This window comes from Aphis gossypii, chromosome X (genome assembly GCF_020184175.1).
Source record: "Aphis gossypii isolate Hap1 chromosome X, ASM2018417v2, whole genome shotgun sequence".
NCBI lineage: Eukaryota > Metazoa > Arthropoda > Insecta > Hemiptera > Aphididae > Aphis > Aphis gossypii.
In genome coordinates this window covers 12,571,671-12,599,473 of record NC_065533.1, presented here as the reverse complement: position 1 = coordinate 12,599,473, position 27,803 = coordinate 12,571,671, and the positions used below count along the sequence as shown (strand labels likewise).

Below are 27,803 nucleotides of genomic sequence, written 5' to 3'. Positions count from 1 at the left end.
GTTATACCGAGAAAAATAACCGGACCGATCTCGCACACACACACACGCTCTGTGATCATTTTTTACATTTTTTATACGTCATCATTATCACTTATCCGCGTGATTAGCAGCTGCTGTTGTAATAAAAATACATTATTCACATCACGCTCCCGCGCGATTGATGAAAATTCTTGTACACGGCCGTCGTCGTCGTCGTCGTCCCCACGAACACACGAACGACGAATGTTTTCCGTAGAGCGGTGGCAGTCGTACGGAATTATTATTGGAGACCGCGAGTGTGTGTGTGTAAGTACTAATGCCGTTTAAACGCACACACACTCGCATGCGCGCGTACATAATACCCACCTACAGTCTTACGAGTTGTACACACGTGTACGCTCGCGGCGCCCGCGCTCTAGCGCGTGTGTGTGTGTTACGTGATTTATATATAAAAATATGGGAAAAAAAAATATATAATGCACAGGCATAGTAAGTGTGCACCGAGTAGGTATATAGCTTGTGCCGCGTAGATGGCGGCTGTGGACAATCATTCGTCTATGAACCGCCGCCGATGATAGAGTGAACGTTTTGTTTTTTTGGATTTCCGATAAAAAAAAAAAAAAAAATTATCATAATACATTCAAACACTTATTATACAACAGTATATATTATACACACACACACACACACACGTAGGTACTCGAGTGTTTATATATACCTATTATAAAGGTATAATATTATACACCACATTCTTATAATACGTATAGACGCGCGCGAGCGCTCGTGTGTGTGTGTGTTAGTCCGTTTATCGCATCGCACACAACGGGGGTCGATTTGTTGTGTGTGTATAATACAATACTTAAAAATCATTCAGATAAGGTCGAGACGACGAAATAAAGAAAGAAAGAAACGAAAAATTCCGCTGCCATTTTGAAACGCCCGATGACCGAATACTATGACAGATTGTTTCGGACTATGCCGGTTATTCGAACGGCAACACTCGACCGGCAAGATGGGTAACGACGCGTCTACACCAAACGGAAACTTCGTAGTGATACCGACCGGTAACAACAGTAAGTGATCTCAAACACATCGTGTTATTTTTATTTTTTTTTTTATTATTATTATTATTCTAGTAACCGTACGATATTTATTTAAAATTTTTTTTTTTTTTTTTAATTTTATTATTGTTCTAATGCGTACGCCGACAACGGTACGAACACGTACTTTGTACACGTTACGCAGCGCACACGAACCGGTCATTGATTAATTATTGATTTTTATTAATGAATTCAGATTAACATAATGTTATGTACAATCTACAATGTACATAATACTATTATATTTCATTACGAACCATACATCGACACAATATAATCATAATTTTTCACATATTTTTATAAACACGATGAGTTCATCTGAAAAAAAAAATCATTTGCTTTATTTAAACGTTTATAAAACCGTATAAATGTGTAATATAATTTTTACATGTTTAAATTTTAAAAGTATAACTTGAGTTAAAGATTAATACAATATTATGTAATTTTTAAGCATATTATATACAAATTATTCACTTCGATTGTAAATAAAATCACGACAATACTGACAAACATTACATTATTTAAAAATTTAAAAAAAATATTTTTCGTTACAATCTATAGTTATGTTTGACTAAACAGTTTTCATTTATATAATATTGTTAACACCTCTACTAGAGTTTTTTTATTAATTTAATTTATTAGGATTTGGAACAATTACAATCAATGGATTTTAATTAATATTAATGCAACGATCATACCTAGTTAGATAATAAAAAGATAGTAAATCGATCAATGGCTACCTACACTTAAGAAAAATAATCGTTTGTGTAAACTTAATTTTTATTTATTTAAATACTACCTATAATATTAAAATATAACAGGTACCTACTTGTGCATTATAATACCAAGTACCTATACTCTATACTAATGGATACTGTAATATTAAAATACTATAATTGATATATACTTAACCATAATTATATTATCCATTTAATAATATTAACATAAATTAATAGACTTTATTTAAAACATAATCTAAATAATACAGAATTTTATATTTTATACTTCGTTTTAGTAACATTTAATTAAGATTTAACTTTCATACTAAACACTAATGCAATACAATTATTGTAATAACTTATTTTATTTTAATATTTTTTTGAACAAGTAACATATTTTAATTTCTGAAAATGATCTATGTACATCATAAGTGATTACATAGTACCTAATATTATAAAGTAAATATTAAGAATTTAAATAATCGAAAAACGAATAATTTAACAATAATTACATAGTTATAATAAATAATGTAAAATGTATTATATATTGAATTATTATATTATGTAGTAATTGGTACCTTTTATTTATCAGAAATGTATTTTACTAAAAGCCATAGCGATCCTATTATATTTTAGTATTATTTCCAATCATACATATAACTATAAAATAAATCATTTTTTGTTAAAAATTAAAACCCAATATCGAAAAATACGATTTACGAACATCACTGGGTCATCGTGGGATGAAAATAACAACCGGTTTTGATTTAAAAACGGTATACATTGTCATCGCAGAAGGATATCTTGTCCGTTGTCTTACTAAAAGGATTTCTATTACTTGCATGGATGAAACGAGTCGTAAACCACTTATCTTTTCAAAATGTCTATGCTGTAACTATTTTGAAAATGTTGTCAACGACAATTATTATTATATTAAAATAATTAATGGATAATATATAATATATTTAACAATAACATTTCTTATTACTTTCTAATATATTAATACAATAAATTCTAATACATTTTTTTCTAACAAAAATTATTATTATATAGAATATTACAATAATTTTTATTAACTTAAATAAATTATACAGCTTTTAGTTTTTACATATTTAATACTACTAAAAATATTCAGCATAGACGATTAAAAAATTGTTATTTTTTCGTATGCTTTATAATCAAAATTACATTAAATATTTTTCAAATTTTTAATTAACAAAAAATTATTTAAATAATTTTCAATTAATCAATTTTATTATTTTATATTTTTTTAATTTTTGAGATTAATATTTTTGTGCTAATAAATCGTAATAGTAAAAGAAACTTTGAAATCGCTGATCAATACAGTAACAAATGAACAATGTTTACTACGACGAATTTACATTTTACAATATTATCAATATTATTATCGATTTTGGATTTGACAAATGATGACCATAAAAATGTGCAATGTTGTATTATATTATAAAATAATATGGTAATATCATGAGTAGTACACATTTTGTCTTTTTATCTTAAAACCTTATACCAATATTGACCACCAAACACCGACAATTAAAAATGATGTACTATATAAAATATTATTATTACTTGTTAGTTATTTTTTTTTTAATTTACGAGTATATCATGAAATAGGTGTAATCCATGAGTTGCTTGCAGCGTGACTTATTTGGTCATCAATTGTATTTAAATATAACCTTACTCTGCACAATTTACGACCAAATCGAATTTTAAAAAAACTTTTAATTACCATAGAGAGAAAAAAAAACGTGGATAACCATTATGGTTTTTAAAAATAAAAAACATCTTAATAACGCTAAAAACATACATAATATTTTAATCAAGTTTTTATACCGATCATAACAATACTAATCAAAAATTCATTAAATCTGTGAAAGTAAACATTATTTTTAAAAATTTTAATCGCCTGATATTTTATACTAATAGTTACTTCATAAATATTACAAAGTACATACAATTATTAATTGTTATTGGACTTGGTACTAATACCTGCAACGAAAAAAATAGAAAATTCGATCATAGGTCCGATGTAGCATCAGTTTGGCCATGTATATGTATATTATTTCAAAATATGAGGAGACTGAAAATGTTTAATTTATTTTAAAAATACAATTAAACTTCATTTATGGGTATTCTTGATGGTTACAACAGTGTATCTAGTTCCAATGAAAAGATTATAGTAATATTGCCAGATAAAGTAAAACGTGTTTTCTATCACAAATTATTTTATAATGAATGAAAAAAAAAACGAATACTTAAAATCAATAGAATTTTACGTTTATCTTGCAATATTTTTTTATAGTTGCCCTATTTTTTTTAATAATTATTTACAGAAATTTTATCTTACCACAAATTGTATACTATTTTAACTAAACAAAAAATATGAAGTCAATGTATACGGGGAAACACTAAGTATCAGTTTTTACCAAAATATAATTTAGATCATTCGCTGTACTTTCAGTTTTATAGTTGTAAATACAAGATATATCTATCTACTTTGTTATTAAACTATAGCCTCTATCTATTTAAACAATAATACATATTATAACCTATTGTTGATTTCTATAGTTTGTAAACATTATGTCATCATCCCATGAATAAGATGGGTCGAATCTAGACTGACGTATCATACAATCGTACAATTACATAGGGGTAACTTTATTCAAGTGTACATGTTAATTATTTTTCTATGGTATTTTCTTCAGAAAATTTAAATGTTCGAATCGATTAACCGTGTATTTAAATTGTGATGGCGTAGCCCGTATTATGTGGGAACTTGAGTTTTATAAAAATATTTTATTCATTACCTATATTAAAACATTGTGTATTATTTTTTATCCCATTTTATTATACTTTTTATAATATTAGATAGGTATACAAACCATACCACGTTGTTCCACACATACATACATACATTTATCTAAAACAATTTTTTGTATTGTCAATATTCATTATAGTAATATAGTATAATGATTATACGAATAGCATGAATTATTTCTTGTTCGTTGTAAGTGTATACCAACCATCATACACGCTACGGTTTATACGTTTAAATATGAATTGGTGCACTGCAGTGTAGCAAAAGTTCTAGCAACATCGAAACCGATTAGTTATTTTTTTTTTAACACAGGAAATAACTTTTTTTCATGATTTCATATTATCCAATTTACAAAATGTAACGTTAAATTTAAGTAATGTGTACTATTAAAAACAAAGTCCCTGAACAATTAACTAGAACTATTGAACAACACAAATACAATATTAAAATTTGTTCTTCCAAAATGAATGTTAATCTATGATCATATATTAAACAAAAAAATCCAATAGGTCGACCCAACGATAAACCCGATGTAATTTCGGGTGAATTAATACATTATTATTTATTATTATTGCACAAATCGACTCCAGCTTTGATTAATAATTATTATTTATTTTAAACTCGTACACTTTATTATTACGATATAATATACATTATACAAACAGTTTAAACAATTATCAAATTATTTATGATTCAACAATTAATAATTGTTATATAATATGCAGATAATACGTCAAAGTTCTATAAGTATTATTAAAATCGTATATGATGAGAAAACGTCAAAAGATGAATGTACCTATATTTACAACGTTATAGGTATACTCTACAATAATTATAATATTTAATTTAATTAGAAATAATTATTTTATTTTAATAGCAATATGCTATCATAATTATGACGTTTTCCCTATCGTTGTATTTTCAAAATCATTAATTTAATTTTGTAATAAAATGTATTATAAACGTTTTGAACTACACAAAGATACGACATTAATTGTGTACAAAATAATATTACAATAATAATATTTATACATAATAATTTGTAGTGCGAGTAAAACTATAATGATGGTCTCTTATTATTAAGATATTTAATTTATCCGGAGAAATGTTGAAGCCGCGATTATAACAATGCTGTTTGTATTATTATATTCTTAGAGCAAAAAAAGTGAATAAAGAAAATTATGTATTGAATATCAAACGTAATTCTTATATTTTTTTTATGGGATGAAAAATAGTCGAACGAGATGTTTTTATCACTTCACGAGTGGACGTGACTCGTGATGGGTATAATAATATAATATATACTTATTACATATTACGTATATAGGTTATAGCCGTTCTGTATTCTCTGGTTGGAAGAAAAACATCGTGTCGATCCGAAAGATTATAGAGAAAGTTTACTGATTAGAATTGACACGAGCTATATTTATTGAGTAAGAATAAAAATGTCAAATCGTATTAATTTATAAGGTGTTGTAGGTATACACGTACGTGATAATAAGACGAAAACTACGACTTTATTTTCGATGTATGACGTGACGGTTAACATGGTCAAAAAATAACGTATAGAATTCAAGGGAGAATACTTATAATATATATTTTGATTTTTTGAAGAGTAAAGGGATAAAATCTATGACGGCGTGGTCAATGGTCATTAATACAATTTTGAACGTGGTTCAGATTAAACCCTAAATGGTATAACATACATCTCCGAATGAAAAATCTTTGTATATAGGTTGCTTAAGAGCCTTGTAGAAAAAACGAAAAAATAAAATTGGTAATATAAGCCATAAAAGAAATAGAGTATAAACGTTAGTTTTCGTATTATGACCAGACAAATTAAATTATGTGCAATATAATAGATTTAGATTTTTTTAGAGATAGGTTTTTATAACAGTTCATACATATGTATTATTAGGAGATAGCTGTTTCTGTTTCGTAATCGAATGAACGCAGAGAAAAAAAGAATTTGGTTAAATACGTTTTGTAGTTTGAGAACATTATTAATTTAAAATATATAAATCAATTCAGTGCAATATTATTTTCATCAATTGTAAATAAAATAATATATAAATATCAAATATCTACAACAATGATTTAATTGAAGCATTTGTATTTGTTTTTCAATTGTTTTAATCTTATCTATTAATGTTGGTACATCATGTGTTTAATAAATTCCATGGTTATCATTTTAATACTCTTTGAAATTATGTAATATTGGTATAGGGTTTTTGTCTTGACGTCTCCAAACTTTTTTTTTATCTTTTAGAAATTTTGGAATCTCATCACTTTGATTTATATTTAAAATATTATCGTAAGTCAAAATTTAAAAATTTATAACACAAGGCTTCGTGAAAGTTTTAAATTGTGCACTTAGATATTATTAGAAAATACTGAAAATATACAGTTTATTATTAACAAATTCCGTTAAGATAACCAACATTTGTAAATTATTTTCTTTAGGTAGGTAGTTAAAATTGAAATTTTTCTATTTTAATAGTTGTGATTTGAAAATTTAATACAACATTTCTCATAATAAGTGTTCTTATTAGAATTAGAAAAAATTTATTATTTATTTTATAAATATTCACAAAAATTAAAAAATAAACTATTTTTTTATTTATCGGTTTTAATTATATTTGATTTGAAAGAATGGGTTTATTAGTTAAGTAACTAAAATAATTAAAAGTATATAGTTAGATAAAATAATAAAAAAATTAATTAGAAAAAAAAAATTACAACAATTACAAAATAACAAAGTAATTCTATAAAAACAATGTCAAAAATATTTATCATCGTGTTTCAAAAATATCTGTAGTTGCATTTCGATTTATAATTTATATACCCACTTTGATTGTATCCACCGCAGACCATCATAATCCATTTTTATTAACAATTATAGTTCGTGTAATAATAATAACTTAATTAATGTGTTAATTATCATGACTTCAAAATATAATTAATGCACTATAGTCTAGCCTATAGTACTTTACTCACTAAAAAAAAAGTGCAAAAAGGTATATGACACATTGACATTTGACTCCCATACCATATTTCACAAAAACAGCGTTAGAGTTAATAACTATACTATTACCTATTACAATTTACAAGTACCTATTGTTTAATAGTATAATACACACGGGGTTTTTGGAAATTAGTGCTATCTTTATTTTATATACTTATTATATATATTATATAGGTATCTTTATATGACTAATAGTGTTATAAATAAATTATTATAAAATATCCTTAGAAGTGCGAGTATAGGTTGACACACAGTTTTCGCTTAGAATAGTTATAGATTCTGAGCGAAGCGAGGAATGTATTGGTTTTACAATGATGTTTATTTCTTTTTTATTCTGTAAACACTTTTTCTCCCCCTAAACTTGCTCAAATGTACAAGTGTAGCATATTTTCTGAAAGGTTATGTTCTTGAGCTGGTACTTTAAAGATGTCATTTTTCGATTTTCGAAATAAAAGCGGTTAAAGGAGAAAAATGTACAACTTCACGATTATGTGGTGTAAAATAATTACGGCTTAGTTAATTACCATAGAAACGAATAAAATTAAATAAAAAAGATCCTCTCGTCCGCTCAGAATCGTTTTTTTATTGAATGCAATCATATTGTATTCAAATCGAATACCTACAGTAAAATTACACTATCCTATCCGAGGACCGAAGGGACGATGGACAAATATCCACCACCGAAATGCGCTGACCTACTTTTTTTTTATGCAATGATCTATAATTGAAATCAAGTATACTACATTCATTATACAGTGATTAATGATTAGTAACCAACTCAATGACGAGATACACTTAAAACCCACTAAACGACTAAACCGTAAAACAAGATCCCCGGGTTTTAAAATTATTTTGCGTCGTGTCGTTTTTAAAGAATAAAACTATATTTTTTGAAAACAAGTCGAACATTATTATCAATAGAATCTCATCTCCCGATTCCCACACAGTTATTTTAATTATACATTAAAGTTGTATTATCAATGTCGCTATACTTTCGTATGTATATATTACGTACAGTTTTATTACTGTACTTATCTATGGCTAAAACGTTAAGACCATATTATTATTTTGTTAAATTTCGTGTGGGTGATCAACTAAAAATTATAGTATACAGGTATTTTGTTCCATTTTTATAGCCATAATCTGTCTACTAAAACTTTTTAATATTTTAGATGTTTTATATAATCAAAATTAAAGTGAAATGTTAAATACAATACAATTATAGGTGTATTATTTTTATGACTTATGCCATATCTATTGGTTAAATTGTGAACGTTATTTAAAAATTAAATGATTATTATTATAAATAGGTAACACAATACATATACCTACCTATAGTTTGTACAAAACATATTATGTATTCATATAATATATGTTGAGATAAAAGACGTTAGAAAATATCGCTAATTATTTATGTAGCAATTATATTATTATAATCAGAAACTATGGTAGTTAATAATTTTTAGGGAATTTTTTTCATTAATTTCAACGCGGAATGAAAAATGTTGTAATCTTAAGAGGATGTCAGCGCACTATATTTGTTTTCTCTCTCTGGCCCACGCGCGACATAGACAAAACACATTTACGCAGAATCATTTTTTTTTATGGTTTTATGAATAAAAACACCTATTATAAAAAGATAGAAAATAATATTTTTAAGGAAATAACATATCTATTTGTCAAAATATGGTTAAACATCGTTTAAATTTATAACATTATTTTGTTTATTTTGAAAATCAAATACAAAGTCAAATAACAATAAAATATAAAATAGATATTTCATTCCCTCAAAAATATTATTATCTATCTTTTTTGTAACGGGTGATTTTACTCTAAGATTAGTTAAAAATATAGAAAAAATGATTCTGCGTAAATGCGTTTTGTTTATGTTGAGCGTGGGCCAGAGAAAGAAAACAAATAGTGCGCTGATATCCTCTTAAAGGCAATACATAAGTAGAACCATGTAGTCCCCATATTTTTTAAACCTGATAGATGAACTTATAGTGGAGCGTGCTTGTGTACAAATAGCGTTCATATTACATATTTATATATCTATATATAAATCTAAATAAAGCCGATTATTTTTGTTACATGTACCAAAAAATATTATAGATAGAAATGCGTAGATAAAATTTGTTATTTTTATTAGTTTTTGTAGATGAATTGAAAACTGAAATCATATTTAACTAGGTATGTTATATTTGATACAATCGATAAAATAGTCTTATGGACGTATAATGTAAATATGGAAATTGGTAAGTTATGCAATTCAAAATGATACAATTCTTTGTTATATGATGATAAATAATAATCGTATCTATTATACGCAATACTAAATTATTATACCAACGTACTTTTTTTTTTTAATCAGCATTTTATTATAAAAAATATAATTATTCATTTTGAATATAAAATTATAAATTAATATGAGTATTATCTATAACAAAAAAAAAGTAGGTCAGCATTGCAGTGGAAGAAGTTTTTCCATATTGTCCCTTCGGTCAGGATAGTGTAATTTTGCAGTATTCAATTTGAATGCAATTATTACAATCGATAAAAAACGATTCCGAACGGACGAAAGAATATTTTTTATTTCATTAAATATTTAAATATTATTCGTTTCTATAGGTAGTGATAAACAAAGCGTTAGAAATTGAAATCCCATATTTTCGTAATTTTTCAGTGTTTTCCCTGTGGCATTAATAACTATTTCAAAAATCGAAAAATGACCTCTTTAAAGTACCAGTTCAAAAACATTACCTTTCAGAAAAGATGCTACACTTGATACTTTTGAGCAAGTTTAGGAGGAGAAAGGGTTTACATAAAAAATAAATAAATAAATAAACAATATCATTATAAAACACTAAAACCTATACATTTCTCGCTTCACTTAGAATCTAAAATAATAATATGTCATATTATATTAAGATTAAAATATCAAAACCATTAACTAATATATTTTGGAATTGATGTACATTTTTAGTAAATAACATTATTGTTTTTTTTTTTAATGTTTTATTGTAGCATTTACATTCAATAAAACAAAATAATAATACTCGTACATTTTTACTTTTTATACATTAAGTATATTAGGATTGTACAGTACAGATAATATTAGTTTGTATTTATAGTATGTATACCTACTCGTGCGAAAAAAGTCGTACTGCCAACAAGTCATAATTATATTATTTATAATATCATTATTATGTCTTGTTATCGAATGTTACGAAACGTCAGGCACAACGCGCTCGCTCAGCGCGAATTCGTATTTTTAGACTTCAAGTACTTCTATAATAATATAGTACGCTAATTTTATATATATAAAAAAAAATCTACCGTGAACAGAATAAAGAACCACCTACTCACTGCGGTATTAGGTACACGTGAGAGTGGTCCATATGCCGACAACGATCATTCAGTGTATTTTTAGCGTATCCAAATTATATTGCGTTACAGTAATAATAATTATTACAATATTATGCCATTTCAAAATGGAACATTGAGGTTTTATCCTACTTTATTGGTTAAAATACATGTCACATGTGTGTTTAATACATTAATCCCTAAAATATATATTTTAAATAGTTTTGTGCTACTAATATTTTAACGACTCGCACTCATGTGTTTTGATATTTTTATCCATCACCCACACCAAGTCAAGCATTACAATATATTGCTTATGTTGAACATAATTTTCCGGTCTACATAATGTAGTAACAACTAACATAAACACAAGCATAATAAAAATTTTTTTTCACAGACGAGATGGTCTAAGTTGTTAAACATAGGCGCTGTTTTGTTTTAAATTATTGTTGTCCCTGTGTGTACCCAGCAACCAGCAGAATATTATTTAAAATACTTTAACAATTTTTGATTATATATAATGGATACTACTCATAAGACTCGTGGATATAAGAGAGGCTCAAAAATCGTCTGGAACGGTCGGGACGTATTCTATATACGTATACATTATAAAAAATTCGGTTTAAGTAGTGTTTGAATTGGAAGGCAAAAGTCCTCTTTTAATAATCATAATAGAAAAATAATTTTTATACAAAAATAAATGTGTTTTATTTAATTTCTAAGAGATGGGTGTATTTTTTTTTTGCTTTTTTTCTTTTTTTTTGAAACAACGAGCGATAGCGATTTAACATGTAAATCATGTGCATCTTAATTTAGTTAATTATTATTTAATTATGTATAAAATACGCCCCGGTAACTTTGGTGGACGCAGAAAGACTTTTTTCGATGTATAAAAATATTTTGAGCCCAATACGTCAACGTTCAAGAAGACAGCTTATCATGGTACATTGTAGTGATTTTTTTTTAATACCAACTACCTAGTTAGTATATTTAATTTTGTAGTATATTTTTGAATTGCTTTTTGTTATTGATTATATTGCTTTCAAATCCAAACCCTAGTTATAAGACTCAAATTTCGTAAAAAAAGAAATTGGTAGAAACCAAACATTTTTGGTTAAAATGTAGAGATAAATTGGTTTTGAAAAGTTACATATTATTGTCGATTATTACTGGTTTGGATTTATGTTTTATAGTGTGTGTATTATGTAAAACAAATAGATCGAAGTAAAATAAAATTCATAAATAATTCAAATTTCTGTTTTTTTCTGCTTCGCTAATAAGATTTATTCGGTTGTAAGATTCACTTTGTGCTGGTCCCAAAGTGAGTCTTATAAGCGGCATCCACTGTATATATATCTATATGTATACAATATTTAAGCTAAAAGTTAATATAAATAATGTAACAATAAAGAGTTTGTTTTTAAAACAATTTTATTTTTATTTTTAAACATTGACATTTCTAAAAAAAAACAGTAAACAATGTGGAGGTTAAATCTACGTTGGAAAGATGTTAACTGCTAAACCCACAAAACTCCACACAACTAGTTACGGCAGTCAGGATGATCTATAGACTTTAATATTATTCTTATAACAAAATTTTACTATTATAAGAGAATATACAATAAATTAAAGAGTAATTAAATGTGTAAAATACTAAAATATAACTACGTATTATGTTTGTTTAAATTAAGCTACAGCCAACATTGATATTTTGTCAGTAGGTAAATAATGAAACCACTACATTTCTATACTTTAGGTTAGGTTCTATTAAAAAAAAATCATAAACATTGTCAAAAAAAAAAAAAAATAATGTTTTTTTTGCTTTATCATTAATACTTAGTTATACAGTGTGACGGCCTTACGGATACAATAAATGTCTTTAATCAAAATTTTTGTAACATACAGAAAAAGAGATCGCAATATCTTGTATTACTAGCTTATATCAGTATATACCTATTTATGTTATAGGTATTAGGTAACTAGTACTAGTATGTACTTGTAGATATTATCTTCCTACATATAAATATTGTTTTACGTAGTCCTGTATAATTTGTATTTAAAAAATCTAAAATTTCTGATTACAAGTAAAAGTTAATAGATTTTAGACAGGTACCTATATACTATATAGGTTGTAGATAAATAACGTTAATCACTTTTTAAAATTATTTTTTTTTCGACCATTATATGCACAAGAATCATAACCGATGAATAGTGTAAATCTTATTGCCTATGTAGCTTAATTCAATTATAGACGGCGCATTCGTTAAACTTGTATACTTATTACCTATAAATATAAAAAAAAATTCTAGTCATTGAATTTTTTTTTTTTATTAAACTGTATTTTAAATACCTAGTATGATAAGTACTAAGCTCATTAAAGTATGTGATATTTGTGACAGGAGTAGCGACAACAAGGATACGAGGACTGTATTTGTTCTGCAAATTTCAGTTTTTTTCTATTATACTGTCACTTCGTTCTATGTCTTGTGTACAAAACTTTCGGAATGACTTCGAGATGAGTGCGTTAAAAATGTAATTTTTATTTACACGCTCCCGCAATTGTACGGATACGCCCACGCCGGCCCACTAATCGCTTGCCCTCCGGAGTATATATCGTCGTCATTATTGTGTACAGCGACGGCGGCGATTAAATATGGGTAATGTTGTCGTAATCGTCATCATCATCATCATCATTTGTCAATGTGGTTCTTGTTGTTTACATACATCTTATGCAATTTCGTCCTACTCAGTGTATACGAGTATCATAATATCCGGTGGCCCGTGCATGTGACGTACGTTTATGCACGTGTAGTACAAGGATACTATGTTATAAACGTTGCGCGGCCCACGAAAAACCCAAACACGAGAAAAAAACATTTACATTAAGAAATTTTCTTTCACTATTCTCTCGCGTGTGGACAAAATCAAAAAAATATGTTTGTAGGTACCTATATTGATTTTATATCTAGAAACGTGTCTGAACTCGTAACTTTTACTTATATATATCTAATCACATTACTATTTACTGTAACGACTGGATTATTTATAAAAAAGATAAAAACGTAATATTTTTTTACATTAAAAATATATACTACTCTTAAACTAATATTATATTACAGAATATATAAATCATATGTGAAAATTATTGTACATGGTGCATTTTTTTAATTGATTTTTAAAACATAAATTCTTTTAAAAATGAATTTGGTTTTTAAATGGGTTACCAACATTCATAGATTTTTTTGAGAAAGGGCACACTCAAAATGAAAGTGACAGTATGCACTAAACCGCATTGAATATGCCAAAAAAGGCAAAATAATTTATGATCTATCTTAATGGACGATGACATTGTTGTGTCAAACTCAATAAAAAGTTGTATGTGGTTTACGAATTGTCTAATGAAGACTTTTTGAACTTTAAGTTATTAGTTTAAAATAAGAAACTAAAATTGGAAAACCTCAATAACAATAAAGAAACTGTAAAATGGAATAATATTATAGAAATAATGGAATTATAATAATGGTACTCCTTTTATTTTAAAAGTAAAACATGATTACAACACAACAGATTTTGTTAACGTTGACATAATTTCATCAAAAAAATATGGGAAGACACCAAAAACAAACCTCTATTTCAAAAGCTTAAGAAGGAAAAATTCCAATTGAATTCCTTAAAAAAATATCTCGTATCACTGTGTAACAAAGAACTTATCCTTTCAATGTACCTAATAATAATAATATGTCTATATAAACTATAAAGGCTTATAGACTTAATATTAAGACTTTACTTTATTATAATATTAACTAATAATGAGTGTAATTAAACAATAAACTTAACATCATTATATTATTAATTGTTTTTTTTACTTTTATTGATTTCACAATGCAACATAGAATATGATGCATTAAAAAAATAATTAGTTATAGTTTATAATATTATACATTTTTCTTTCCGTGTAATTCTTTTCTCGCCGAAAGAGACGTAAGTTAGATAAAATAGTAAAATATAATTATATAATTAAAATTAGGTTATAGAAATATATTTTTAAAGAAAACAATTGCAATTTTTCATTTAACACTCAACAATATAAATATTAAAACAGGTTAAGTATTAAATACTTGAAATTTAAAATAAGAATTTAAATTATACAACTTTAAACTGTTCTTCTGAAAAATGATAAAAATTGAGTTACGTCCTTCTTCGTTGGAAACGTCGATATATATTTAAAATATGCGCATTAATATAAAAATAAACTTGACATACATTATGTATAACTAGATATTATTAATTATTATTATATATATTCAATAAAAATGATGTCGAAGAAGTTTTACCCATCACTCATAAATCATAAAATTACTTTTTTACTGTATAAATGTTAAATTAAAATGTTGGTTTTATTTTGCAGTGTTTCGCCGATCGACAAACAAGCCTAATATTCCTCCACTTAATCTAGAATGGATTGATTACTGCTACCAAAAGAATGGACAAAAACACAGGACCGATAAGTATTATTGTATGCATGGAAATAATCCAACTTTAGTGGTACGCAGAGGACTACCAGTTTGTTTTTACTTGAAATTCGACAGAGAGTATGACAAGGCTAATGACAGTGTGTCATTTATGTTCAAATTGGCTGGTAATAACCTTTAACTTTATTATAGGTACCTACCTAATGTAATATAGTCGTGTAGATGTACGGTATTATTATTTATTAAGTTAGGCACAAATATTTTTGCTTGGTTAAGTTAATGCACATATAGTTGTTAAGTGCAAAAACAAATATGACCATCATGCTGAAAAACTATGATAATATCAAAATAATGTTGTACGGTTTAATTGGTATTTTCATAAGACAATGGGTGTTATAAGTGGATACTGGATAGCTAAAAACAATAAAAAAATTGACAAATAATACAATTGAATGTTATCCCCGTCCGATAACACGATGCATGCATTATGGATGTTGAATAAGGATTATGTTAACCAATCCCGAATCAGCCTCGAATAGTTTTCTGAATAATTTTTAAAACTATTAAACGCAAACAAAAAACTCTCAGTAGATCGTAGTGTCAATAATTGATAATATGACAATCATGAAATAGGTGCATTAAGATTTCCTAATAAAAATTCAATAAAAAAAAAATGAACAATGATTATAGCCACCACACACAATATCTGCATTATACCTAGATGGCAATACGTGTTAAATGAAAACACGATGTTAGTCATTAAAACCATTCATAATGCATTATTATTTACTGTCGATTGTACATAGGAAATGCGTCCAACCCGACGAGTAGGTGTTTTTGACCTAGCACAACACTCCTGTATCGGTGTTATGATTGCATAAATATTAATTAACTATTACCTATATTAACGACAACTGAACCCCGTGTGACGTAGGCACCGAGTTACAGTAAAAATTAACATACGCGTATATGACGTACAGTATACGTGTTGCACATTATGCATTAAAAATATAGTAGGTGCACATAATGCACGTGAACATGTGTAATCATTAAAAAATACAACCAGATGATTATTTAAAACAGTTTTTCTCTTTTGTTTCATCCTTGTCCCAGTTGAATTATTTCTAATTTTTTTCTAGGCCACTAAATCGACGGGCCTTACGTTTTTGTTATAAAACAATATTCTTTGAAAAAAAAATTCATTCGACCCAGTTCTTAAAATAATATATCATATTTATTTTATCACTGAAGTATGTTGTATGAATAAATAATAATCACATTTTTCGACTTCAGTAAAATCAGTACACTTAATGAGATTTAACTATTAAGGTACACAAATCGTTATATGAACACGTTATAAACAGTGTAATAGAATAGGTATATTAATTAATTTTGTATAGTTTAAGTGAAACAAAATAATTATTTGATAGCTATATGTGCTTATGTTTGAAATTTGAGGGAAATTTATTTAATGTAATATTTGGAAATGTTAAAAATATTAGTTATGAACAAGCTGGTCATTGAGAATATTTATCCACAGATAAAGTATTTTCCACTTTATAATTGCATATTTATTGCATAACAAGTTAGCTCAAGCTTAGCGTAAACATAATATACTTCATTGGTTATAACTTAAAACCCTATGGACTTTTTCTTTCTGGAAATTTGATACACATTTACATTGTAGATTTATATCTATGTGTTATAATATTTGAAATAATCAATTTATACAATATATATAAATATATTAACAAAAAAAAAAATATATATATTATATATATTTACTGACTCTATTGCTTACGGAATTTTTGAAACGTCTTAAATTTTTAGTTAATAGCAAAAATGAATAATTTATTACAATATTTAAGTCCACTGCTATACTGATACTTCAATTTATAACTCTATTCCCTGCATAATAATTTGCTTTAGCCATATAAGAATTAATTTGAATGATGATAACAAAATATTCGGCCTTATAATCACAATTAGCATTTTGATCATAATAACTAGTAAATATTCATATTTTATGAAATCATTGTATCATTTCTCGTATTAATTTTTAGCATGGTCAAAAAATACTAGGTAACATTATCAATTCTTACACAAAACAGACAATTTCATAATTTTTTAATTATTCTTGAGTTCTTGATAGTGTCCAATAATTATCATTGTCGGTAACATATGTCAAACTAATACAAGGCGTATATTGACATTACAATAAATACCTATACACCTATTTACCTATAATTATTAAATTTAAACTTATATAATTCAATTAAATATAATATGTAGCTAACTAATATATATCATTACTACTCATGTTATCATTTTACTGCGATAGATATATTTTGATATTTTTTCTAATATTCTTTTACATAAAAAAATAATATTTATTTATATTTTACTTTTACTTTTGATTACTCCTACATGATTTTTGTAGCCAGTGAATAATGGTTAATAGCTAGTTATAAGTGTACATGTTTCGTAATACCACATCAATAATTTTGCCTTAACTAATTTATAAATTATTGTTTTCTTTATTTAATTTACCTAAAGAATATTTATTGTATTATACCTATCTCGTATTTGACCAACTGTTAGATTCCCGATGTTTGGGATTTATTATTAAAAATATTTGCATTTGAATACTTATTAACGTGGTCCGTTTTTTTTTCTACCACATACTTAATTTAAACCATATTTTGATATACAGAGTACATTGTGTAATAACTGAATAAATAATATCTATAATATAAATTATAATAAATTGATTCAATATTTTCCATAATAGTGACACGTTATATGTAGTATAATATGATTAATATGAATCATGATAAATGCGTATAATAGGTATTACATGTATATTTGAGTGATAAACAGCGATACAAATAGAAATAAGCTTAGGTACCTATTCATAATACGATTATTATTCTTTAAACAAAATCTTGAGCCAATTCCATATCTGTTTATTTAAATGACATAATAAACATTTTTATTTATTTAACTTTTTTTTAGAATTAATAGAGAATCGCATTAAATATAAATTAAGAATAATTTGGCATTTTTTCGCAAAATTTTAAACTAATACTGTAAACTGCATTTTCTAAATGTTATTCTTAACTTTATTTTTTCAACAAAATTCTGTGGTTAAAACGGACAAAAACTTAATATTCAAATTATAATTATAATAATTAAGGCGTGTAATTTTATTGTTACTAAATATTTGTTACTATATTATCAATATAAATGTAGATTTAATAAAATTTTCAGCTGAACAACTAAATTGTCCGGATAAACTTCAATGCTTGTATAAATATAATAAATAATATATATATATATATATATATATATATATAATCAATAATAGGTATTTATATATTTAATATAATATATATAACAGAATAAATCAGTATACCCCACGTCATGTGTATATAATTAATTATACCATTAATACGACTAATAGTGGAGATTTAGTGGGTCTTTGGGATAAGATAATATATTAAGAAAAAAAAAGTCAAGGATATGGTGAACTTCATTTCTATTAGAATTTGAAATGTTTGAATTATGTAGGTAATAACTAGCTGAATCTGTGCACTTCGTAGCCCGTTAAAAATCCTCCTCTTATATGTCTCAAACTGTGTGTTAAATTCGTTGAATTTTTGTTTGTCTGTTAGTTTGTCCTTTATGCATTCCTAAACGGCTGAACCAATTACGACGAAATTTGAAACAGAGATATATTAGATCTATGGGCAGAAGATAGGCCAAGTTAAAAAGTAATAGGCAAGGTACTCAAACAGACATTTTGAAATTTAAGATGGAAATTTGTGTTTACAGATGATTAAATCATTACATATAATGTATTAATAGGTATTTAAAAGAATTTGACATTGGGAAAATTAATTGCCTATATGTAACCCCTCATAAACCACCTGTGTAAGATTCTGCAGACATGTAATATTTAGGGAGTAGAGTATAAACAATAAATTATTTTTTTATTTTTTTTTATTTTTAGTTACTAATTTTATGGAGTATACATTTTCAAAGTAGTATGACATACTATTTAGCCTTTTAGCCTTTAAAATTGCATTTATTTATAAATAATCAAATAATAAATATAATAAAATTGTTATTGATAATGCATATTGTATAATATTATTATATCATGATTATAAATTAAAAATTGAATTTTTTTTTTTTTTCATAAATTAGAACTGATTAATATTAATCAGTAATTACTTGTTTTAATAATAATATGAATACGTGGTATACGGCATACAGACATATTAAGAATAATAATGCATGATTATAAAAATAAACACAAACAAGAAGTTATTAGCACAGTTCTCAAAAAGAACAAATTATAAAATATTTCATTAAAAATGCTATATGATCTAGTAGTTAACTAATAGATAACAGTAAACATTACAGTAAACACAAAATTATTTTGGTGAATACTTATTAGAATTAAGAATAGTATTACGTACAGATCACGTTCAAATAATTCTAATTTTTATTACGGAATATTTATATATAGTTAAAGTTGATATATTTCAGAAATGGGAGGAGATTCGAGCTTTGGAAATGATACTATGGCTGCTGTGCCTTTAAAGGCTAATCCAAGTAACGGCAATGGCCACTGGTCAGCGTATGTGATGTCTTCTGATAGCGTGGACACAGATATACTCAGCGTTAGGGTAAATATTTTTAATACAATCTATATTATATATTTAAATTAAATAATTAGACGAAGTTGATATTAGGTTATAGCTAATTTTATAGATTAAATATAACGGTTTATAGATTACTCCTCCGAATAACTGTATTGTGGGACAATGGATATTTGACGTAGACACCCGATCAGGAGAAGAAGCGGCTATGTTCTCAGCACAAGGAAATCCGATTTACATACTGTTTAATCCATGGTGTCCAAGTAAGTCCTAAAAAATTATTGATATAATGCGTACTTTGAACTAATGTATAAAATATGTATGTGAGTAATATATTTGTTATTGTGGCTTATAAGTTAAAAGTTCGTGTTTTTGATGTTGATTTAACTAAATTAATAGAAGTTAATTTTATTTATTAACATGTCAACCTTTTAACGTGTATGTAATATTACGTGTATATAATCGAAACTATGTTTTTCCTGAAGCGGATGAAGTTTACATAAAGGATGATGCACTGCGTGACGAGTACGTGTTGAGTGAGGAAGGTCTCATGTGGCGTGGAAGTCACAGTAGGCAGAAAGAAGTGATGTGGAAATATGGCCAATTTCAAAAGAACATGTTAGAAAGCAGTTTTTTGTTATTATTAAAAATCCGAAGATTAGCACTCATACACTGCAGTGACCCAGTAAAAGTATCACGAAACCTATCAGCCGCGGTGAGTAGTAACTGTTCGTTTTGAAAACTTTTCCGAATAGTGTAAAGTAAAAACTATGAAAATCTTATTCTACTTTGGAAAGTTACAACCATAACATTGTTTATATGTTCGTGATTTTTTGTAAATAGGTTAACGCCCCTGATGAGTTAGGAGTTGTTCAAGGCAATTGGACTGAAGATTTTTCCGGCGGCACCGCACCCATTAATTGGCTAGGAAGCGAAGATATTTTAAATCAATTCATTAAAACGAAAAAACCTGTTAAATACGGACAGTGTTGGGTGTACGCTGGAGTATTAACTACAGGTTGTTAAAAGTTATTAATACCTATTTAAAAAAATTTTAAGGAAAAATAAGTATACCAAATACTTCAAATTATTGGATAGGTACATTATTTTGTTCGATTCAAACAATACATTTCGAGTTTCCATTAAAAAAAAATAATAAATACTTAAAAATGTTATTATATTTTTGTAAATATCTTATACCCTATACATATAGATTATTTAGTTATATTTAATTGATATTAACATTTTATTTTATATGGTTACTCATTGTTTAATGAACTTGTATTTGGTTTAAAGCGATTTTCAACAAATGCGTTTTTTTTAGTGAATATATATTTAATATTACCTGTATAGACAACTTTGAAATTTGATTATTATTTTATATACTTATAATTAATTGTGAATTTCCCATAATATAATTCACGTGTATAGTGTGCAGAGCTATCGGAATACCTTGCCGTCCAGTGACCGCATATTGCGCTGCTCATGATACACAAAATAGTTTGACGATCGATTACTTGGTCGATGACGAAGGAAAAATAATAGAAGAATTACAAACTGACTCAATTTGGTAAGTACTTATTGTATAGATAAGCCATGTAACAAAAATCAATAGGTAGGTTTATAACACACGTTTTACGTATACTAAACCGTATACCGCGGTTAATCGCAGGAACTATCATGTGTGGAACGAGGTTTGGATGGCTAGGCCCGATCTGAACGTCTTGGATCGAAGCTGGCAAGTGATCGATGCTACACCGCAGGAGCTGAGCGAAGGTCAGTTCAAATGTGGTCCAGCCAGCGTTACAGCTGTCAGAAATGGTGACATAAGAGCACCGTATGACACAGCTTTCGTGTACTCCGAAGTAAACGCCGACAAAGTGTATTGGAGATACTATGGTATATCTCAGCCAATGAAGTTGTTAAGAAAGGACACGGAAGCGTAAGTCTTGTTTATATGATAACACAACTGCTTATGTTGAAATCAATGCCGGATTTAGTGTCAATGCGAAAGATGGAATATTGCTCAAGATGATGGAATTTTTTAAAGACCTCCTAGATTTTTATAGCTATCTATAACAATTATCTTTATACTTTATATCAATATTGTCTTCTTTTATATTCGGTATAAATATATTTTCTGTATGGATAATAATACAGGCTTTTAAGAGTATTAAAATAAGTGTGTTGTATCCTTTTAAGTTTTTATAATTTATTTCATTATATTATATAAAAAAAATAAGTCCTTTAGAAATTAAAGGTACACACTCATATTTTTAAATTACATACTATCCAAATCATAATGGAAATATGTTTAAAAAAACTATTTATGGTCTTGTATTCTGTATCTTTTTGTTATGAAGGTATTTATATTTTGGTACTTTTAAGTTATTTTAACCAATATTATTCTATATAGCTATATATTGAAGAAATAAATAAGTTGTTTTGAGAACATAAAAAAACCATAAGTAAATTGTTTTCAATAGAGGGCTTCAATTAGTTAAATTACTAACTGCATTTTCTTCAGGTCTTAACGGTGTCATTGATCCGGCATTGGTCGTAGACCGTAGTACGTCATATTATAGATAATCGTTTATCAATTATGTGCATTTGTGTATATCTATTAGAATTGGCAAATTAATCTGTACGAAAGCGGTTGGAAAATGGGAACAGGAAAACATTACAAACAACTACAAATACCCTGAAAGTAAGTTTTAATATAATTTATAAGGGGTTTACATTTAATACATTGGTATACTTTCATAAAAAAAAAAATGGTTATATTGATAAATGTGTGTATAAACATATTTTTTTTTTTTATAAAATGTTGGGTCTTTTTAATGTTTTTTTTCAGAATCAACCGAAGAAAGGATCACTATGCATAAAGCATTAAAGCAAAATAATAGTATATTTAGCCGTTATTATTTGAATGAAGATTTTAATGAAATTAAATTTGATTTCGAGTTGGTCGATGATATTATTGTGGGAGAAAACTTCAGGTTTGAATTGAGTTATTTTAATTTAACATTAGCTAATAGTTTGTATAGTTTGTACGATTGCCAACTATTCAGTGTTATTAGTTTGTATTTTTGTAAATTTCAAACTTAAACATTGGGTAGGTACTTAAATAAAAAAGTAAAAACATTAAAATAATTCTTGTTCTAAATGTTTCAATAATATTTCTACTTAAAAACTAATTATTTGTAATATATATATACATATATTAACAGTATTATCAATTAAAAATAATTTATATTAAATAAGTGAAAATAAAAGTTAATTGTTATAGTTAAGTTATTATAATAAAATAATAGCGATACACCATAGGACTTACATGATATATACCCATATCACAATATAATCAGGCAAATTTGATCTCTGTAATTAATTCACAATTTTAATAAATTAAAATCATACCAACTTGAAACTGAATCGACTTAAATTACGAGTTTAAATTGAAACAGTAGACGATTTCAGTGGTTCTTCATCTTTAGAAATCGAAATGACGATTGTTGTATGAATAGTATAGTTGTATTAGTTAAAGTAGTGGTAGCAGAAATTATTGATTCACTATTCGACAATTCTGTAATTCCTTATGTTTATTAGTAAGCCATGAAGTAATATTATTTGAAATAATTATTTTACTTTTGTTTGCATTTTGAATTTTGTCATACCAGTCACTAATATTTTCAAACAAAAATGAACTCAGTCAATCAAACAAAAAATATTGTTATTTATTAGTAACTTTTCTGTAAATTAAACAGTAAAATATGAAAACTATTTAAAAAGTATAATAACACAGTACCTAACACATCTAACTGCACGACGATTACCGATAAGTAATAACAAGTAACAAGTAATACTTCGTGACTAGGTATTGAATATCGATTCAATTAAACATATACGGTATATCGATAATTCGTGATAATATTCGTTTCGATAACCAATACCACATAAATATTATCTTTATTTAAAAATATTTACCTATTCGTTGATAATAATTATTAGGTATTAATATGATTATTAGTTTTTTTCTGCTCATAACGGAGAAATTCACTATTAAATTAAAATGTTGATCATTGATCATTTTATTATTTTGTTAACAAAGACATTAATTTGTATACATTAAAAATGTTAAGGAGGGCGAGCGAATGCCCATCCTCCAATCACCCCTTAGAAACGCCCCTAATTTTTAACCTATTGGTTATTATAATGCATTTTTAAGATGATTTATTTTAATCAATTTAGGGTTGCGGTGAGAATCACGAACAAAGGTCATAAAGATTACACAGTAAAAGTGATATTGCGAGTCGACACGGTTGACTATACCGGTAAAAATGGATCTCTCATCACCAAAATCGAACAAGAAAAAGTAGTGCTTCACGATCCAGGTAAGAGTCTCTGTGTATAAAAATGACGTAAGCCTATGTAAACAGTGAAATGAGTGCATTTTTGTAAACTTTCATGACTGGTAGATTGGCTGTTTGACTTTGCAAGATTAGAATATGCATACCAAGAGCGTACTCAGGAATTTTTCAAAGGGGTTCCAAGTTTCGATTTTTTGTTAACATGTAAAAAGTATAAAACAAATGATGTCATTATTTTGTCATTGATTTGTTCCCTCAAGGCCTCAAATAACTCATAAGCATACCAAAAATAATTACGTACTCATAATAGGACAAAATATTATTTTATAGTTTGGATTAATGGAACGATTTATTATTGTTATTAAATCCATTATAATTATTTTAAAACTAATTCTATATTGGATTATTTTCTAATTCAATTTGTTAACCTATATTTTCAAAATTTGGTTATTAAAAATGTATAAACCTCAAGTACCTACGTATTTAAATTAAAAATTATAAAAATGTTTCAATATTAATTAATTTGCACATTTTTTGATACTTTGAATATCTATTAAAACAACACATTTAAATAACTGTAAAATTGTACAAAACGAATCGAATACACTTTATATTGTATTTAAATTTATTAAGTTGTTATCCATACTCCAATAATTGTAGCTGATTTCTGTTATAAGTTTTAAAATACAATGTTGAACATAAACTTAAATCACAGTTACAAAACTACACTGTTTGACAGGGTCGAACGTCGAATTTGTTCAAACTGCATTGACGTATTTTGATTACGGAAAAGACGTAAAAAGCCAAAATGTTTTCAATATATCATGTCTGGCAAGCGTGGTAGACACGGACTATGAATATTTCGGGCAAGATGACTTTCGAGTCAGAAAACCAGACATTGTGTTCGAAGTGAGAATTTTTACATTATACCAATTTGATGCAATAATAAGTTTAATAATTTTATGTTGTATAAAACAAATCATTATAATAAAATTAAATTTTACCCAATTATACATTTCCAATAGATGCTCGATAAACCTGCTATATCAAGTGAAGTACGGACTCTTGTGAAATTCAGAAATCCATTACCCTTGTCATTAAAAGATGGAAAATTCCTCATTGCTGGTTCATCGTTGCCTAAAACCTTGGAGTTCAAAATTGGGTAAGTAAATTCTTTTAATGTAATTTTTTTACAAACTAAGCCAACTGATTTTTTTTTAATGCTCACCTGATGCCACTTTAAGTAATCTATAATATATGTGTACCTATTTACATATTATGACCTTGCAGTTATATTATTATCACATAAACGTACTCAAATCGCTTATCGTATAATTTTAAGTGTGTGTGTATATATAAATATATATTTTTTTTTATTGATATTTTTTTAAAGCCCGGAAAATATGGCCGGTTTGTAGGTTTTTTACTGTAGGGGAGAGTACGGTTGGTTTAGAAACGTGTATGCGTGGAAAAGTTTTTACCACTACAATTCCCGGGTGGTCGTCCATCCGGGAACTATAGTGGCAGAGAACGATATTTAAGTGTATATAGTATTGCTGGATTATTGCAGAATACGTTAATGGGAAAGTTACATTCAATTTGAGTTATATTTTGAAATATGAATTGATCGTTCGCTAGAGAAGATATTAACTTATTGATACTATTTAAAAATATTTTATTATGTTAAAATAATATTACATCTTTATTATATTCTAATTTATTATGAGGATAAGGCATTAATGAAGTGTGCTTTTAGTAGCCCCTATAATATTAGTTAATTTGCGATTAATCATTAAAAAATAACATTAATTTTGCTAAATATTTTAGTTTTTTAATTTTATTATTAGATTTTAAGAAATAGGTACCTAAATAAAAATAATACATTAAGTTGGCTTTTTTGAGGACTGTTTTGGTATATACTTGTATGTGGTAACGAGTGTATTCATATATAATATATATGTATATATGTACCAAAGATACAATAAAAATTGTAGTTTCGATGTAATGAGATTTTTCACCAACAGGTATACCACTGATTTCACATAAAAATGTAAAATACATTTCTTATAGGTATAATACTCCTTAAAAATGGATGACCACCTCTAAATGATTTTTTTAAGTCCTTATCTTTGACATTAATCTAATGATATGATTATTTTACTATGTATTCAATAGTAAAGTTGGTGCAAAAAAAACGACCAGTGTGGCGTTCAAATTCACTCCACAATCTACTGGAAAACAAGTAATTTCTGCGAAATTTACATCCAAGCAATTGCAAGACGTCGATGGTTATTTGCAATTTATGGTGTAAGATGGATGAACACGGATGGCATATTCTCATACCTATCGATAATAAGATAAGAGTCACTACTCCATACCTACCTACGATTATTTACATCGCGTGTGAATTGTTTCTTTTTTTTTTTTTGTTTATTGCTTTAAGTTAAATAATTTTTATTTTTATTTTTATTTTCTTTAACATACAGCTAATATGCCATTTACTTAGTTATAGTGCTACTAAAAAGTCAAGGAAAAAACCGAATTTGACTGAATTTATAATATTTATATTAAAAATCTGGTCAAAATTCGATTTATTTTACTATAAAATTACTGTCTGATGTATTTTAATCGATATGGGATAGCTAATTAGCTTTAGAATTATTGATATATATAAATATGTGTATGAAGTATGTAGTCATACAGCCGTGATTGTCTAAAGATATGATATTTTGTCTACAATTTAAGAATACATTTTTTATATGTGATATGTCTCCACAACATAATATTCACCTACCTATTTTATTGTAAACTGTTTGAAATCAGCACAAAATTAACCAATTGTTTACACGAGTATATTCTATATAATCTGTAATGGTACATGTTTTTTTTCGTCAAATCTTGTTACCAATTAACAACTAAGTATACATTTATCTGTATAAATATAAATAAATCAAAATTTGTATTGTATTTATGAAGTGGTATATTTATTTTTGTGAAATAACTAACTTAATGAGGATAGACCATATTACATAACTTTTTTACAAAATTAAAATTTTTAATGAATAATACGCGGTTATAGATTTATTTGTACCTAATAGTAAATTTCTATTATTTGCTTATAAATGAAAGCTGTTTTTGAAAATCTGCAAATAATAGATCGTCATCTATTTCAAAGTAACTTAAACGAGATAAAAGCTTGGCCTGTTAATATTTAATTAAATTTAATGTCACTAATTATCACCTAAGTCTTTTTATAGAAATCAGGTTTACAG

The 27,803-nt window shown here is 26.5% G+C and overlaps 1 protein-coding gene across 1 annotated transcript; it reads left to right on the top strand.

The window, feature by feature from the left end:
• The first annotated feature begins 441 nt into the window (after positions 1 to 441).
• On the top strand, positions 442 to 27,498 carry LOC114126084 (annulin). The gene is made up of 14 exons (XM_027989961.2): positions 442 to 1,052; positions 15,434 to 15,664; positions 20,052 to 20,191; positions 20,298 to 20,427; positions 20,650 to 20,879; positions 21,008 to 21,182; positions 21,596 to 21,734; positions 21,837 to 22,106; positions 22,792 to 22,871; positions 23,019 to 23,163; positions 24,413 to 24,555; positions 25,271 to 25,440; positions 25,557 to 25,693; positions 26,707 to 27,498. Exons 1-14 carry the CDS (start codon positions 935 to 937, stop codon positions 26,840 to 26,842), a joined length of 2,244 nt encoding a protein of 747 aa, XP_027845762.1. The 5' UTR covers positions 442 to 934; the 3' UTR covers positions 26,843 to 27,498.
• The last annotated feature ends 305 nt before the right edge of the window (positions 27,499 to 27,803 follow it).